Consider the following 15,884-nt stretch of genomic DNA (forward strand, 5'->3'; position numbering starts at 1 on the left):
GAATCTTTTTGCTGTGGGGAAGGTAAGTCCAGCTGTCCTCCCCTCTTCTTTCTAACAAAATATCCACCTACATTTATCACAATGATGCATGCAGTTGGCTCTAAGGAGCTACTGCTTTAAATACTTTGGACTTTATTAAATATGCCACTCTCAGATATTTCAGTGACGTTGACACTGAAACTGTGCTGCTCCTGTACCACAGATTTAAGCATTTTTATATGCAAGCGGGTCATGGAAAAGCCCAAGAATTTAGAATCAAGAGAACAACTTGGTTGCTCTGGTTCTAAGTTCTCCCAGTTACAGATGATTTGTGAATATGCAAGTTGCATATTCCTTCTGCAAGACCTACATGGTGTGAAGAAGCTTAAGTCTAACTCTGATCTATGTCACACAACATTTCTCACTTCCTTCGTATCTGAACTCCAGCCATTTACACCCTTCTCTGTCTTTTTAACAATCTGAGCTTAATCTTTATGAATGTTGCTGCAAGCATTTAACCATGTACTCCAAAACTTTTCTAACAACTTTAATATCGCCTTTATTCTTCCAGACGTCGTGACCCAATTGTGCATATATTCTTTTTGAATTACCCTTTGTTAATTTTGATAAATGCCTTAGGATTGTAGGAACCATTTTTAATCAGCATTCCAAAAATGACTTCTCACTTGCTTTCCAAAGGGTGCCTCATTAATGTTAAGAACTTGAATAGCACCCAGGAGGAAGTTGTCAGTTAAATTCTCTTATAATACTCTAAATCTCTCACATAAATAATTCATTATCATAGTGGGTAGTTGAAAGATTTCACTTCTAAGAACTTTTTCAAAGTGTGAGAACCCCAGAAGTCCCTTCTCCCCACCCCCCACCCCAATGTTTAACAAGTTGCTGTAGTAGAATGAAACCTTGGTGTGATAAAAGAGGAACAGAATATATGCTGCTTCTAGAAATAATCACATTTTATCTTTGGAAATTTTAAAATTAGCGACATGCATTCCAGAGCTGGAAAATAACTCACAGCTTTAGTACTGAATGATGATGACGGTGCTTATTATGTTGATGCAATTTATCTACATGTGCTCTTTGCTAAATTTTTGTTTGGTGTATTGCTGTTCTATCACGGATGTTGGCATTAGATTCTTAGTTAAATCACATTCACTGCTCCTTCTACCAATGTAAAGCCGAAGGTTGAAAAAAAGTTTGCCTTTTGTTACTGTCTATGAAAATCACATGCTTTTACACCCATGCCTTTTGGGTTTGTCTACCAATATATTTCCATTGTCCTGCTCCAAATGAAGCCAAAATGAACTTGGCTCCCGATTACTGGGTGGTAGAGAGGGAGGGGTGAGCGAAGTTTGGTAGTCTTGGAACAGTGGCAACCTACCAAATTAGATGATGTGGAAACAGGAAAGTCAGGGAGCAAAACAGGGAAAGTGAGGCTTTAATTACAGGAAACAGCCAGGAAGTTTTAAAGTACTTAACATACCCGGAGGGCAATATACTGCCAAACCTTCACACATCTCTAGGATCTAGGGATGGTTTCAGATGTATTCCTGAGAAGGACTTCTTTTTCAAGGGCTACTTAAGAAATATTCATAGAGGAGAGTTTAAGAAAGTAAGGTTCTTTTCCTGCATTTATCAGTGCGTAGTGCAAACAGATGACACCAGTGTTGCTGTTTTGGAAAAAAATAGATTCACAAACTCTGCTGCATAATAGTTAAAAGGCTTATATGATGGAAAGATTATGCAAACATAGATTGGGGAAAAAAAGCTGGGGGAGGAGAAAAGCCAACGGTCTGAAATAGCTTTCTGGGAGAAGCTTTTCTTTCACAAGGGTTTTAATCTCTTAACAAATTTGTTATGTTATATTGCATGTTATTTTATTGGGACTCCTACCTAGTAAATACCATTTGACGCGAGTCAAAAAAAAAATGAAAGAGGTGCAAAAAGTTTACTATTCAAGATTTTCACTGAGAGAACCATTGAGTCAAAACTTCAGATTATTTTAATCATTGTCACATCATCCTGGGAGATTTGCATGCATATTTTGATTATACGGTTTGAATTAATATTCTGCAATACATCTGACCATCTTGGGTAAGATATTCAAGACTCAGTATGAAGATGAAATTGTTACATAATCCAACAACAAAAATAAAAAACAACTCAATGATACTGCCCTCCAACAGCAGCAATTAGTTATAGCTGGAAAGGCAGTAATTCAATTGAACCAGAACATCAGCTTGCTGTCTACAAATTTTAGCTGGATTTTAATTTGGCCAAGAAGTGTAAGAAATGATACACACAATTATACTCAAATATAGCCATTTAGCTATATAAAACAACATTTTTCCTTTATTGGAAAATTGGGGTAGTAGCATTAATTAGCCCGAAAGGGGAAAAAAGCATTTAAATAGAATACTCAACTGAACATTAGCAACAAAGGGACGATAGTAGGTGAACAATAGTGGAGTAGATTATAAGTAATAAATGATGGAACACAGTCCCAATAGCAGTGGTTAAGACTCTTAAGCTAAAATATGTAATCTCTAATACTTTCTAATTTTTTTAAACATATAATTTAACAAATATGTAATACTTTTCTAGGCTGAATTGCAGGCAGTGAGAATGAGGTTTCTTAGCCAAATGAATAATTGTTCATTACATAATTTTAAATTGATTTATTTTGTTAATTAAGAAAAATATTTTCTCTTTATTGTGTTCTTTTATAATGCAGAAACAACAGAAGACGGTAAGGGGGGGGGGAATCCCAGAGAGTAGATATTTCTTCCACCCCAGTCATCAAACTTCATTCCCATTAACAAATCAAGAAAGCTTAGCTCGTTTCTTTGTAGCTGGGAGTTGCTATTTATCTATAAAGTTTACAGACGAACAAATTGTGGCGGCAAAAGGAATTTAGATAATGACATGGAACATACATATTAATGTAAGTTCCAATACATTGCAATAAAGGTAAAGGTAAAGATTCCCCTCGCACATATGTGCTAGTTGTTCCCAACTCTAGGGGGCGGTGCTCATCTCCGTTTCAAAGCCGAAGAGTCAGAGCTGTCCAAAGACATCTCCATGGTCATGTGGCCAGCATGACTAAATTCCAAAGGCGCACGGAACGCTGTTACCTTCCCACCAAAGGTGGTCCCTATTTTTCTACTTGTATTTTTACATGCTTTTGAACTGCTAGATTGGCAGAAGCTGGGACAAATAATGGGAGCTCACCCCATTACGCGGCACTAGAGATTTGAACTGCTGAACTGCTGACCTTTCGATCAACAAGCTCAGTGTCTTAGCCACTGAGCCACCATGTCCCATTATACATTGCAATACAAACTCCAATATTGCCATGGTTAGATCTGTATGCTATGGGGATTATAGTATGCATAGACTGAAGAAGACCGGTATATGCCAGCGTCAGAATTTTGTAGTTCTCTGGGAAGCTGGACTAAAGTTAATTTAGAATCTTGAAACAGTAGCCAGGCAGGGAGAGGCGATTAGTTGCAGGAAGGATATGTACCGAAGATGTCTAATCCATGATCCAAACCCCTCTTATGTTTATGAATCATAGAAAGGAAAAGTGGAGAATTAGTAAACTGTAAAGTCCTTTTTAGCTCAAATCAGCTTTCAAAAATCCAAAAATAGGGATAGGAGCGAAGAGCTGGCCCCCATCCAACCTCACACATGCTATAGCAACCCAGCAGACCTGAGAACAAGAGCAGATAATCTGGATGGTACTTTTGACCAGTTTGCTGAGTATTAACAACTCTCTGTTCAAAAACTATCAATTTATGTGAAAAAGACCACATGGTACTTATGAAGCATGAATTCAAGCCAACCTGGTTAAGTTTTTCATCACCTCTCACAAAGATGTGGAGAAGGCAATAACATCAGAGCTAATAAAATATCTGAGAGAGAATTCTTAGCATATGGATACACTGGCCAGAAAGTATGTTTAAGAGTAGAGAGTCAATGAAACGCATTCACTCAAGGGTTTTTCACTTCATTCATGAAAATGAATGAAGAGTATTGAATTAGAGTATCAGCTGGCACAAAATGGAATTTATTTGAAGTATGTTTACTGGAAAATACAAAGAACTATTGGTGTTCTCGGAGCAATACCATGAGCGCAACAGAACAATTAAAAATGTGAAACTGTTCACAGTTAGTAAGAAGGAATGTGTATCAAAAAGTCATATTTAGAGAATTGCAATGAAAGAGTGGCATGAGAAGGATATAGTACACATACAGTCATAAATCATGTTGATCAAAGTATTCATAGCACATTTTCACAGGACCAAATATTTAATTAATATTTTTCATGATTGAAGGAATTTTTGCCAGCGTAGTTTGTCCAATATTTGCCTATTTGCTTGGGTTCCTAAAAAATATTAAAAATATTTTAGTACATCAAGAGGTATTTCTTCGATTTAAACAACAGTGAATACATCAGAATATACATAAATAGTATCGCCAGCAATTTAATAAGGCAGTTATCCAATAAAAAATAAATCAAGATTAATCCGATGAACCTCTATTCTTGATATATCCATGCACACTTCTGGTAATTGCTGCCTTGTTTTCAATCCTTTTGTGAAGGATTTAGAATCTTTCCAAATATCAGTATCAGACTGATTGGGTATGGAGGAAAATGCTGACTGGGTTAATGCAGAAGCAGAGGGCTTTTTCCAGCATCTTGGCTCCTTGTCTAACTAGCTATGGCCAGAGAGCAGACAGTGAATATTTACTTATTTAATTATTGCTACATTTATCTCTTGCCTTTACCCCAAGGGCAAAAGAGCATTTCCACCTCTAATTTTCCCCCCCAACAGTTAATTGGTTGGGGCTGAGCTTGGGCTAAGAGAGAGTAAGAGACTCTAAGTCACCCAGTGAGTTTCCAGGAATGAAGCGGAAGTTGTAAGTGGATTTCTCCATTTGTAGTCCAACCTCTTAACCATTATACAACTCTGGGCTCTCACAGATGTTAGCTCAGCTGCCAGTGGATGATGTTTATTTATTTACCATCAATTATTATGTCCCCGACTCAAATACCTGTAGACAGCAGGTACACCTGAAGATATTTTCTTTGGTATCTATCAATCCCCTTGTTCCTTTTATTCTTAGAGAAATAATTTTAAAATGGAATCAAATTTAAAATATTGCCTTTGGGCATTCTTAAAAAAAAACATTTTAAGGAAGATGGCTGCCTATCGCTCACTATCAGTTTGAAAATAGGCCCCCTCAGGAACCAACACCCCACCCCCCCAAATAAGATGAGGTGATAGGAAGCATTTAAGGATGATACTAAAGCAGGAAGCCACTTTGCCTGTTTCCTTTCTTCTAAATGGGTGTTATTTGATTAATGTCCAGCAGGGCAGCCCTGACTTGACAAGTCCTGGAGTAACTATTTATGAGAAGATCCAGTACAGGTAGTCCTCAACTTACGACCACAATTGAGCCCATAATTTCTGTTGCTAAGTGAGGCATTAGTTAAGTGAATTTTGTTAAATGAATTATCACCTTCCTTGCCATGATTGTTAAGGGAATTACTGCCGTGGATAGGTTTGTAACATGGTTGTAAAGTGAATCTGGCTTCCCCACTGGTTTTGTTTGTCAGAAGGTTGCAAAAGGGGATCACATGACCTTGGGAAACAGCAATGGTGATAAGTATGAACCAGTTGCCAAGCATCTGAATTTTGATCACATGATCATGGGGATGCTACAAGGGCTTAAGTGTGAAAAATGGTCATTAAGTCACTTTTTTCCAGTGCTGTTTTAACTTTGAACGGTCACTAAATGAACTGTTTTAACTCGAGGACTACTTGTATATGCTTTCAAAATATCCATGTGGCCACCAGCCTAGAAAAGTTGTCTCACTGGGAGCACTTACGTGCCCCTGGTAGCCCTGTGAATTATTATTAAATAATGAAAAACAGAAAATAAATTAAAAAAGAAAAAACCTACTATTACAGGATGGTAAAGGGCTACATCTTCCAGAGATAAAGGCATAGCAATAATGTCCTTCTCACCAACAGCAGTTGATTTCTCATCTTCAATCCTGTTGGAACCCAATAGTTGTATTAGTAATTATATCTTCAGTTATCATCCATTTATCATGGCGTCATGATATAAAGCAGCACTGAGATTTTGTGTACTAGACACCCTGTTTTTACATAATAGGCAGTCCTCAATTCACGAACACAACTAAGACCAGAATTTCTATCGCTATGAGTTGTGGTCATGCAGTGTGATGCAGTGGCGGGTTTCAAAAATTTTTACTACCGGTTCTATGGGTGTGGCTTGGTGGGCGTGGCAGGGGAAGGTTACTGTAAAATCTCCATTCCCTCCCCACTCCAGGGGAAGGATACCGTAAAATCTCCATTCCCTCCCCAATCCAGGGGAAGGATACTGCAAAATCCCCATTTCCTCCCGATCAGCTGGGACTTGGGAGGCAGTGAATAGATGGGGGCACGGCCAGTCAGAATTTTTACTACCGGTTCTCCAAACTACTCAAATTTTCCACTACCGGTTCTCCAGAACTGGTCAGAACCTGCTGAAACCCACCTCTGGCGTGATGTCACATGAGTGCATCGCTTAGCAATGGCAATCTTGGCACACCCCACTGCCATTGTTTAAAAAGTTCCACCAGTCATTTGCTGAGGACTCATCCCAATTGAAGCCATTCTGGGCTTGGTTCCTTCTCCAACTCCCCCCACTAACCTTTCTCCTTCCTACCTCTGCCCTTTGGGCCATTCTGCACCTTGCCCTGAACCACAGCTAGCAGCCTCTGAACCACACAGACTTAGCGCTGCTTGCCATGTTGTGGGCTCAGAGGCATGTTGGCATGCTACAGTTCTGAATCCCAAGCCACAGTGCAAAGCCACAGCCAATCCTGGAAGCCTCAGTCATTTTAACAGCATGGCAAAAAGCCATAGGGCCCCAGGAGCACTGCAAAGCTGCAGCATCCTGAGAAACCTCAGCTATCCTAACCCAGAGTCACCCTTGCCATCCTGGACTGTGAGGCTCTTTCTGTCCTGCGCTCTACAGACCTAGCTCACCTTCACCCATCTTCTTGCTCCCACTCCTGATGACATCTACCTCCCCCTGCCTTTTGCAAGACAGCTATTGATCACGTGAGGCCATCCTTCCCACAAAGCTGTCATGGATGGCCTAGGGAAGAAAGCCTTGTGTGACCAGCAGTTGCTTCACGAAGGGCCACAGCAGGCTTGTTTGATCAGCAACAGGAGCAACAGGATGGCAAAAGTCAGGCGGGCAACAGAAGCCATGGAGTGTAGAGGACCAAAATGGCATAGACAGGAGGAAAATAGGCAGGTAGGGGGAAATGTAGCACTCCTTCAGTCATAAGTGAAGGTGGACTGCCAAGCACCTGAATTTTCATCACCTGTAACTTATGACCGAATAAATGGTCATAAGTCAAAGACTATCTATGTGTTGCTGATACATTCAAAAAGCTAAAGTCAATCAGCATACAGTAAATAGATATTAGAGCAAACACAACAGCAAACTTTAGAATTTCAATCCCCAAGTAAATGAGAACTATTAGTCTCGGTCTTACCCATAGTGTGGTTTACTCAAACCATTTCTAATTTAGAAATTATGGTAGGTAATTTTGTTCAGTTTCATAAACAAATCACTAGCATATGAAATCCAGCATCTTCATCAGCAGTGATTCTCTAAAAATGGTAGATGGATATTTTTTGCATTGAGCTTTACAAATAAATTCTATAAAACGATTATTAAATTTTGCCTCTCCCAAATTGGTCCATTAACAGGATGTGGCCAATCAGCAATCTTAAAGCCAAAAAAAAACTTACGTATCAACATGTTTCTCTTGCTTCAACAACATTTTCTTTTCTTTTGGAATTCTGAGCACTTTGGGAGAGTCTTTCTGATGCATTTCTTGCTGCTTTGCATGAATTAAACATGGAATTGTGTTTTCTTCTATTACCATCTTATTGCATTTCAGTCTGGAATGTTCATGACCATTTGGAAACAAATACTCCATCTTCAAATAAAAAAAACAAAGGGGTTTCCCCCCCCAAAAAAGTCATTTGAAACAATTTTACCCTATTAAAAGTGAACTTGAATATTTAACACAATTTTTGTTTTAGCCATTTTATAGGAAATATCTGTGTTTTGATATTCTTTTGTCAATGGGTTTGTGCAATGACGAAAAATATATGAATGCTAAATTTTTATTGCTAGTTTTCATTTTTTTTATTGCTGTGCTCATCCAAAATATCATCCATAGGAAGATGCAAATCATGAAAAAGTATCATATACAAAAATCAGATAAAGTAGCTTTTAAAACTCATAACAATATGTAAATCATACTAATCATGTTGTTGTTAGCAATATTATGTTCGCCAAAAAAGTGAATTTTTAGGGAGGCCTCTATAACTTTCCAGTTTATTTATTGTTGCTAGTACTATGTTACAGTCTTCTCTCTAGGCATCTTCAAGTCATACATTTTACCCTTTACCAAACTTTCAAAATATTATTGGCTCTGACGTATAGACTATAACTGCCCGCTATCCTGGAATAATTGATCACATTGTCATGATTGGAAAATATAGAGATAACCTCAAATTTAAAATATACTGACTTCCAAAAAGCATGGCCAAAGACAGAAAATTGTGAAGACCATCTGGTGGAAGCTTTAGTCTGATGTCTTCATCAGAAATTAGCATTCTTACCTTTCTCTTAGCATATAAATGGTTGACAGGTGAGCTTTTGAATATTCAAAACCAAATTCTGAATATAAAATATCCCTATTAATACACTGTCATTTTATTTCTGGAAATGCTTTTCTAAATCATATTGGTATATTTTTTATATTTCATTTAACATCAAAGACAACAACAACAAAAGTCATTGGGAAGCATGTATATTAATGATAATCTACAATAGGGGTGTCAAAACTGGTGGCCCGTGGGCTGGATGCGTCATGCATAGATCACGCCCACCCCAGCGCCGTAAATGGGAAAAACATTGGGAAACGTCACGTGACGGCAACATGACACCACGAGTTTGACACCCGTGATCTACAATATGGCTACAGGAAACATGTAAATATAAATCTTAACACAGAGAGAACAAGATTGATACTAACCAGATCATGGACACTTTGCCCTTTCCTGACATCTGAAAACTGATCATTTTGCTTTAGGAGCCTGTTCCAACAGTAACCAAAAACAAAACAAATTAAGAATAGAAACAGCTAGTATCTCCTTAAAGCAGGGATCTCCAACCTTGGCAACTTTAAGACTTGTGGATTTCAACTCTGGGAGTTGAAGTCCACAACTCTTAAAGTTGCCAAGGTTGGAGACCCCTGCCTTAAAGGACAAGATGCTTCCTAACTTGCTTCAGTAGCAATTGTTCCAGGAAAATAAGGACACCAAAGATTGGTATCGGTACATTTGAAACTGGCCAAGAATCTCAGTGTCATCTGTACAAGGTACTTCTATACATTTTTTAAAATAGCTCATTGGCATCATTTTTTATATTAAAGAATCCTGAAAATATAATTAATGCAATGCAAACAAGTTTTAAATTTTCATTTCACCTTTTAAAAAAGAAATCTAATAATGTTCTTGATAAGCCGAAGGGGGAAAATGTATTACAAGTGAAACAAATCAGAAGAACTATTGATTCTAGCACTGTTACAATGCTGTTTATAATTATTTTCATCTGTTCTTATGCTAAGACATTACTCACTTTCTCCACTGTGAAATATTTTCTTATCTGGGAAGGATGTTTCAAATGGCCCTTTTCATTTCCCGCAGACATAATATTAAATATAGCTGGTATGGTTAAACCAATATGTCATATAATTTTTTTCCCTTCAGGTTCATGCAAAGAAAACCAAACTCTATAAAATGAGCCTCTCCATAGCTATACTAATAAATAAATGTAGAATAAATCAATTTATAATATGGCATATAGAAAACAAGTGTTGATGTGACATTACATACAAAAATAACTTAGCTACCATTCATGTTTCTACTGATTTCAAAGACCACAGTTCTTCTCTAAGCATGATTTGGATATGTCAGGTACATTTTTTAAAAACAAAGTTAAATATATTAATACAATCAAATCTTTACTTTCTCCCACTCTCCAAAAGAATAAAATGCATATAAATGCCTCCTTTGATAGTCTTGCAATTCGGCTTTCTTGAATTTGTTAGAGCCAATTTGTAGGCTGCTGTATCCTCATTTATCTGTCTGCTGAACACAATGAGCCCTACATTCTATGGACATGACAAGACACATGTTCCTCTTCCTACCTTTGAAAGTGCAGAAATATACTTCAATAATCGGGTTACAGTGATCAACTTATCTCTGGTTCCAAAGTGGTGCAAAAGTCTGATGTTACTTGGCCAACTCTTCCTGAGAAACATTTTAGACCAGGGCTAACCAGGTGTGGTCCCAATGAATGCAATTAAGATATTTAAGTACTTTCTTCCTGATTATGTGCCACTAGATTATTGACTTTTAGTGACCACATATTTTTTTCCAAGATGACCTGTCCACAAGAACCCCTTCAAGTCTTCCAATGATGCACCTATGGCTACTGTAATTGTGTCTATTCACCTCATCATCTTTTAATCTTTCACTCCAGTAAGCTCTTTCAAAGCTCCAGCTATAATGTTAGAAACTTTGCATGGATTCTAAAAATCAGTAACAAACATTTGTATTAAACAGAGCAAAGCGAAATGCTCTAATAATTATAGAGCCTTGGTGGCGCAGCAGACTAAAGTGCTGTTAACTAGCACCAGCTGCCTGCAATTACTGCAAGTTCAAATCTCACCAGGCTCAAGGTTGACTCAGCCTTCCATCCTTTCGAGGTAAATAAAATTAGGACCCGGTTTGTGGGGACAATAAGCTGATTTTGTATAAAAAAGAACACCGCTTTGGGGGGGGGCGAAAGCCGTACAAAGCAGGTATATACAAAAGTATGAAGGCTGTTGCTTAACGCATTGTAAGCCGCCCTGAGTCTCCGGAGTAAGGCGGCATATAAATCGAACCAATAAATAAATAATGCCACATATTATAACTCACCTCTTGGACAGTGCCATTTTGATAAGGGAAAAGTAATACAAATGATCCAGACGATGAAGATGCATTTCATGCTTCCTTCTTTTATCTGATTCCTTCTGTCAAAAAAAAAAAAAAAAGAGTCAGATTTGCACTAATCAGACTATTTGTTTCTGGAACCCTGGCTTTATCTTAATGCCATTTATTAGAGAGAAGATAGGGCACTGAGAAGAAGCTGACAATTTCAAACCATTTATGTATTCATTTTATTGTTCTGATGACTGCTCAACTCCCCCACATACAATTTAGATCTTTTTCCATAATTGGCATGCAGTGCAGAAATTCAGATGAAAGCATCCTAATCCAGCTTCTGCTGGAGCATATTTTATGAATGAAAGTCCCCGCCTACTCTATTGTCAAACTCACTGTTTGGAAGCTCTTTCTAACATTCCACTGAAATCTACCTTTCCCTAACTTAAAAAGATGATCCCAGGCATTCTAGAATCAAAGGCAGTTTTAATTTTGTTCCAGGTGATGTCCTTTCAGATACTAGCTCTCTCACATTCCTACCTAGCACCATCATCTTTCCCAAAGGCATTTTTAGCTCTGTCAGTCTCTCTCCACAAGACTAGTCCCCTGATGGTTTCCATTGGTCCAAATTGGTCCAATTTCCCTTAATCGTTCTTAAAGTGTGGGGTCAATAACTGTACTAAAAATTGGGATCTGACCAGAGAAGAATAAAGTGGAATGATTACTTCCTATTATTTGAATTTATAGTTAGAAATATAGAAAACTGACAAAAAAAAAAAAGATCTAGTGGTCCATAAACTCCGTCCTTTGAGGGGGGTTTGTATGTATGGATATATGTATGTATGTAAATGTATGTGCATACACACACACACACACACACACACAATTATGTTTTTATTTTTGTCAGATGAGTTCTGTTGATACAACAAAAAAGTACATTTAAGTCATATAATACTGCTAGCTCATCATCCATTTGTAATCAGAAACTATTCCAAGATCTTTTTACAGTTATAATTACTATTATTATTACTAAGCCACTATTTCCCCATCTTATATCTGGGCATTCAATATTATTTTTTTCTAAGTGAAGAAATATGCATATGTCTAAGTTCAGTTTCATCCTTGTACTTTCATTCCATTTCTTTAACCTTATCAATATATTTTGAATATTATTTACATGTTCTAGCATAATCAGATTAAGTAACGACTACCGTGTTTTCCCAAAAATAAGACCTTGTCTTATATTTTTTTGAACCCTGAAATAAGCGCTCAAAAGCCCGATAGGGCTTATTATTAGGGGATGTCTTATTTTGGGGAAAACAGGGTAGTTCAATAAGTTATTTGAGAAAGGCTTTTTTGTATACATTAAATATATAAGGCTAGTTTGTATGGGTTGTAGTATCTCAATATGTTGCTTAATAGATTATCAAAACTTTCAGGAGTTCAGTTGAAATCTTACCTCAATCATAGATTAAGTGGAGAACCAGAAGGAAGCCAACTTTGGCTTCCATGTGCCCTGTGAGAGTAATAAAATATTGACTCTCCTTAAAGTACTATAAGGAATATACAATGTAGCGAATATTCTAAAGTAGTGTTTTAAGTACATGTCTTCCTTTCCCCCCACTCCTCTTCTTTTCACTATTTTGACATAAAGAAGCTATGACAACCATGTTCGAAGCATATTTAGCATATCAGTGACCTAGTAGAAAATTATAGTTTAAAACTTGAAATAGATACTAATCAGAATAGACAGATTTCATGCCACAGCAAACATGTCCTTATGTAACATCTGTTAGGACTATTTCACAATATTATTGATCAGAACTTTATAAAAAAAGTATGTTATATATTTCATTCTGGTTCCACCACCTTCCAGGTTCTGCTCTGTCCTTTTTAATGTTAGCTCTAAACACTTTATTGAATAAAAATGATCAGACCATCTAACAGAACTTTCAATAATGAGAAATAAATGTATTTTGCTATTGTCTCTAGCGTCACTAATAAACGTAGTGTAAAAATCTATTCCTTCATAGATTATGACTGATTCATCCAGACTGTAATATTTTCAATTTTTGGTGCAACAAAACTATATGACCATGCTTCCATAACATTAAATATGATGGTGGGCTCTTATTTTTATGGTAGCAAATTTATCTGCTTTTCCTATTCTATGTGAAAAAAGTGTTCATTTAAAAAAAAAAGCTTTAAAAATCTATGGAACAGATTTCAAAAGAACAGAAAAAGGCAGCCAATGTAAGGCAAGGTTTACAGCCCTAACGGGGAGGTAACCAACAACCTAACTCTGCTGTGCATAATTGATTGGGAAGCTTGATTGTACCCTCCTGCAGCCTAAGGCCATAGAATAAAATGCAAGTGGGAAATGGCATTTTGAATAAAGACAATGTTGACACAAACCTGGAGCCAGCCTCTGTATGATTAAGGATACCTTCCTAAAAGCACCTTTCTCCAAAATTCAGTGACCTTTGGCCTTCTTTACAAGCAGAGCTATATTTTTCTACTTTAGGTAAGAGCTCAGTAGGATCAATTGCTGTATCCTGTTTTCATCAGTGCTGAAAGACCTGGGTTAAAGGTAGATTTAAGGATGTTTGTAGGACACTATTTTGAGCTGTTCATAGCAAAGTTTTAATGGTACTATGCCCAACTCAAAGATGGCCATCTCAGAGGGAACAGCTAGCTTGAAAAAGCAGTTAAGTCCCAAGAGCTTCAGATAAGAGTGTGAAAACTACCCCTCCCCTTGACTTTGTAGTTCTCTAATCACCTTAAGTAAAGAAGACTTGTGAATCTCTGTGGCAGGGAGGAGCTGATGGCCCAGTAGCCTACCCTTCTTGTGTAGACGCCTTCCACCCAGCCTTCATTACAAAATTATCATAATAAAAGGCAGTGCTTCCTTTCAGTTCTCAGCTTGATCTTGAAACTTCAGAAATTCTTCTTCATACTGTAAAACTTTGGCTTCTCTCCAGGTGAAGAATAAAAATAAATAACCCCGCCCCCACCTGCGTACACATGCATATATACAAACATAGTCACTTCCATCCCACAGTTACAATTTGGGGGTAGAAGGATGGGGGGTAGGACAATGCAAACCTGGTGAAGAGCTGAAGAACACGCCACCTGCTGAGATTTCAATGGCTCCCCTTGCTTTTTCCCCACATCAGAAAGCAGGAACTGCAGAGGGGAGAAGGAGAGGTTTTAAAAATTCCTACAAAATTTCAATCAACCTTAAGACATGTTCCTCTGTAATATATAATAAACAAATCATAAAACGGGTTATTCCCTATAACACATAAATATAGCTGTAGATTTTATTGGCATTAATTTATTGCAGTATAAAAATTAATTCCATGATACAATAATGATAAAAGGCGTAAAAAATCACTGCCTGGTAATAAATTATCTGGCCGCCTACTGTATTGCATTTAATAATACTTTTAAGTTTTGCTAACTGTACACTAGACTATTGTCTGGTTTGGGAACTGATGTTACTGTACTTGTTTTTGCCGAAATGAAAACTGGCACTTACAATAAATGACAAATCCTGTTTTATTTGTTGGATATTTACATAGTGAATGTTTTATAAATCTTATGTTACTAAACTTTCTCCTTCTTTGAATATTTTTGTGTTCCAAGATGGAAATATTCAGGCCATTGACTCAGCAGGACAAATAAGACATATTAATTGGTGTTTTTTGTGAATACAGTATTTAATTCCACCAGTTTAATTTGGGAGAAAAAAGAGATTTAGAGTCCTGATCTAGTTTCCTGATTCAGACTTGGATCCCTAGTTACAATTAGCTCTTGGAAACTTGGTTTATAGGATATAACATGTTGATCTAAATCAGCCTTCTCCAATCATGCACCTTCCAGACATATTGGGATGCAGCTCCCAAAATTACCACACAAACCAGAGAGGATCAGAGAATGCATAAATTGCTAAATATTATGCTCCTTTGTAAAGATTCAGATAGTCCTTGGTTAATAATGGTAATTGGGACAGGAATTTCTGTTGCTAAGCAATGTGGTCATAAAATTCAGTCTCATGTGATCACATCACTTAGCCACAGCAATCCTAGCAGCCCCCATTGCTGTCATTAAGCGGATCATACTCGGTTGTTAGGTGATGATTCACTTCGATCCAAGCCATTTCCAGCTTGGTTCTTGAAGCCTAAAGCCTTGGTAAGACTGCCTCCTCTTGAATTTCTCCCATTCACCTATTACCACATCTCTCTCTTTATGGCTACCCTGCATAGTGGCACTCCTCAGTGAGGGAAGGGCCTAAGATTTAGTGCTGAAGTAAAGCTGGTCTCAGCCAGCTGCTGCCACCCCAAGACCTCTACTTCAGCCCCAACATTGCTGGCACTACCATTGGAATGAATGCTGCCCAGCTTCATGATGCAAAGTCATAGGCACACCAGTGCCAAGCCTAACTTCAGCTGCCTTGCACTCTGCCAGCCTTGTGCTCTGCCAGCCCTGCCACCCCCAGTCGACCTTCGCCAACTTCTTCCATCCTCCCTTTTAGAAGTATCCTTGTTTACTAACATTTGTTCAGCAACTGCTAAAAGTTGCAACAGTGCTGAACAAGTGGTACCTACAATCTGTTCTTGAAGTTCCAGCTATTGTCACGCCTTCATAGTCATGGGATCGCAATTCAGGCACTTGGTAACTGTCTCACAATGATTGTGGTGGAACTAACAAGCCAGCAGGGAAGGTTGCAAGTCACTCTGATAATTCCCCATCCTTGGCCTCCCTGCACATTGTGCTGCACCCTCTCTT

The 15,884-nt window shown here is 37.8% G+C and overlaps 1 protein-coding gene across 9 annotated transcripts in view; it reads right to left on the bottom strand.

The window, feature by feature from the left end:
- Positions 1-4,050: 4,050 nt before the first annotated feature.
- The window catches only part of LOC117672063 (uncharacterized), a 56,893-nt gene continuing 45,059 nt past the window's right edge, over positions 4,051-15,884 (bottom strand). For 8 of the 9 annotated variants that reach the window (XM_087882879.1, XM_034428496.3, XM_034428495.3 and 5 more), the window contains 6 exons: positions 14,199-14,279; positions 11,088-11,182; positions 9,137-9,197; positions 7,839-8,029; positions 5,968-6,061; positions 4,051-4,384 (listed from right to left, as the gene is read on the bottom strand). In XM_087882879.1, coding sequence (XP_087739005.1) covers positions 4,313-4,384; positions 5,968-6,061; positions 7,839-8,029; positions 9,137-9,197; positions 11,088-11,182; positions 14,199-14,279 — 594 coding nt within the window. In that variant the 3' untranslated portion in view covers positions 4,051-4,312. The remainder of the gene's footprint in view (positions 4,385-5,967; positions 6,062-7,838; positions 8,030-9,136; positions 9,198-11,087; positions 11,183-14,198; positions 14,280-15,884) is intronic. The other variant, XM_034428491.3, reaches the window with a different exon arrangement.

This window comes from Pantherophis guttatus, chromosome 1 (genome assembly GCF_059756535.1).
Source record: "Pantherophis guttatus breed Tessera chromosome 1, ASM5975653v1, whole genome shotgun sequence".
Lineage (NCBI taxonomy): Eukaryota > Metazoa > Chordata > Lepidosauria > Squamata > Colubridae > Pantherophis > Pantherophis guttatus.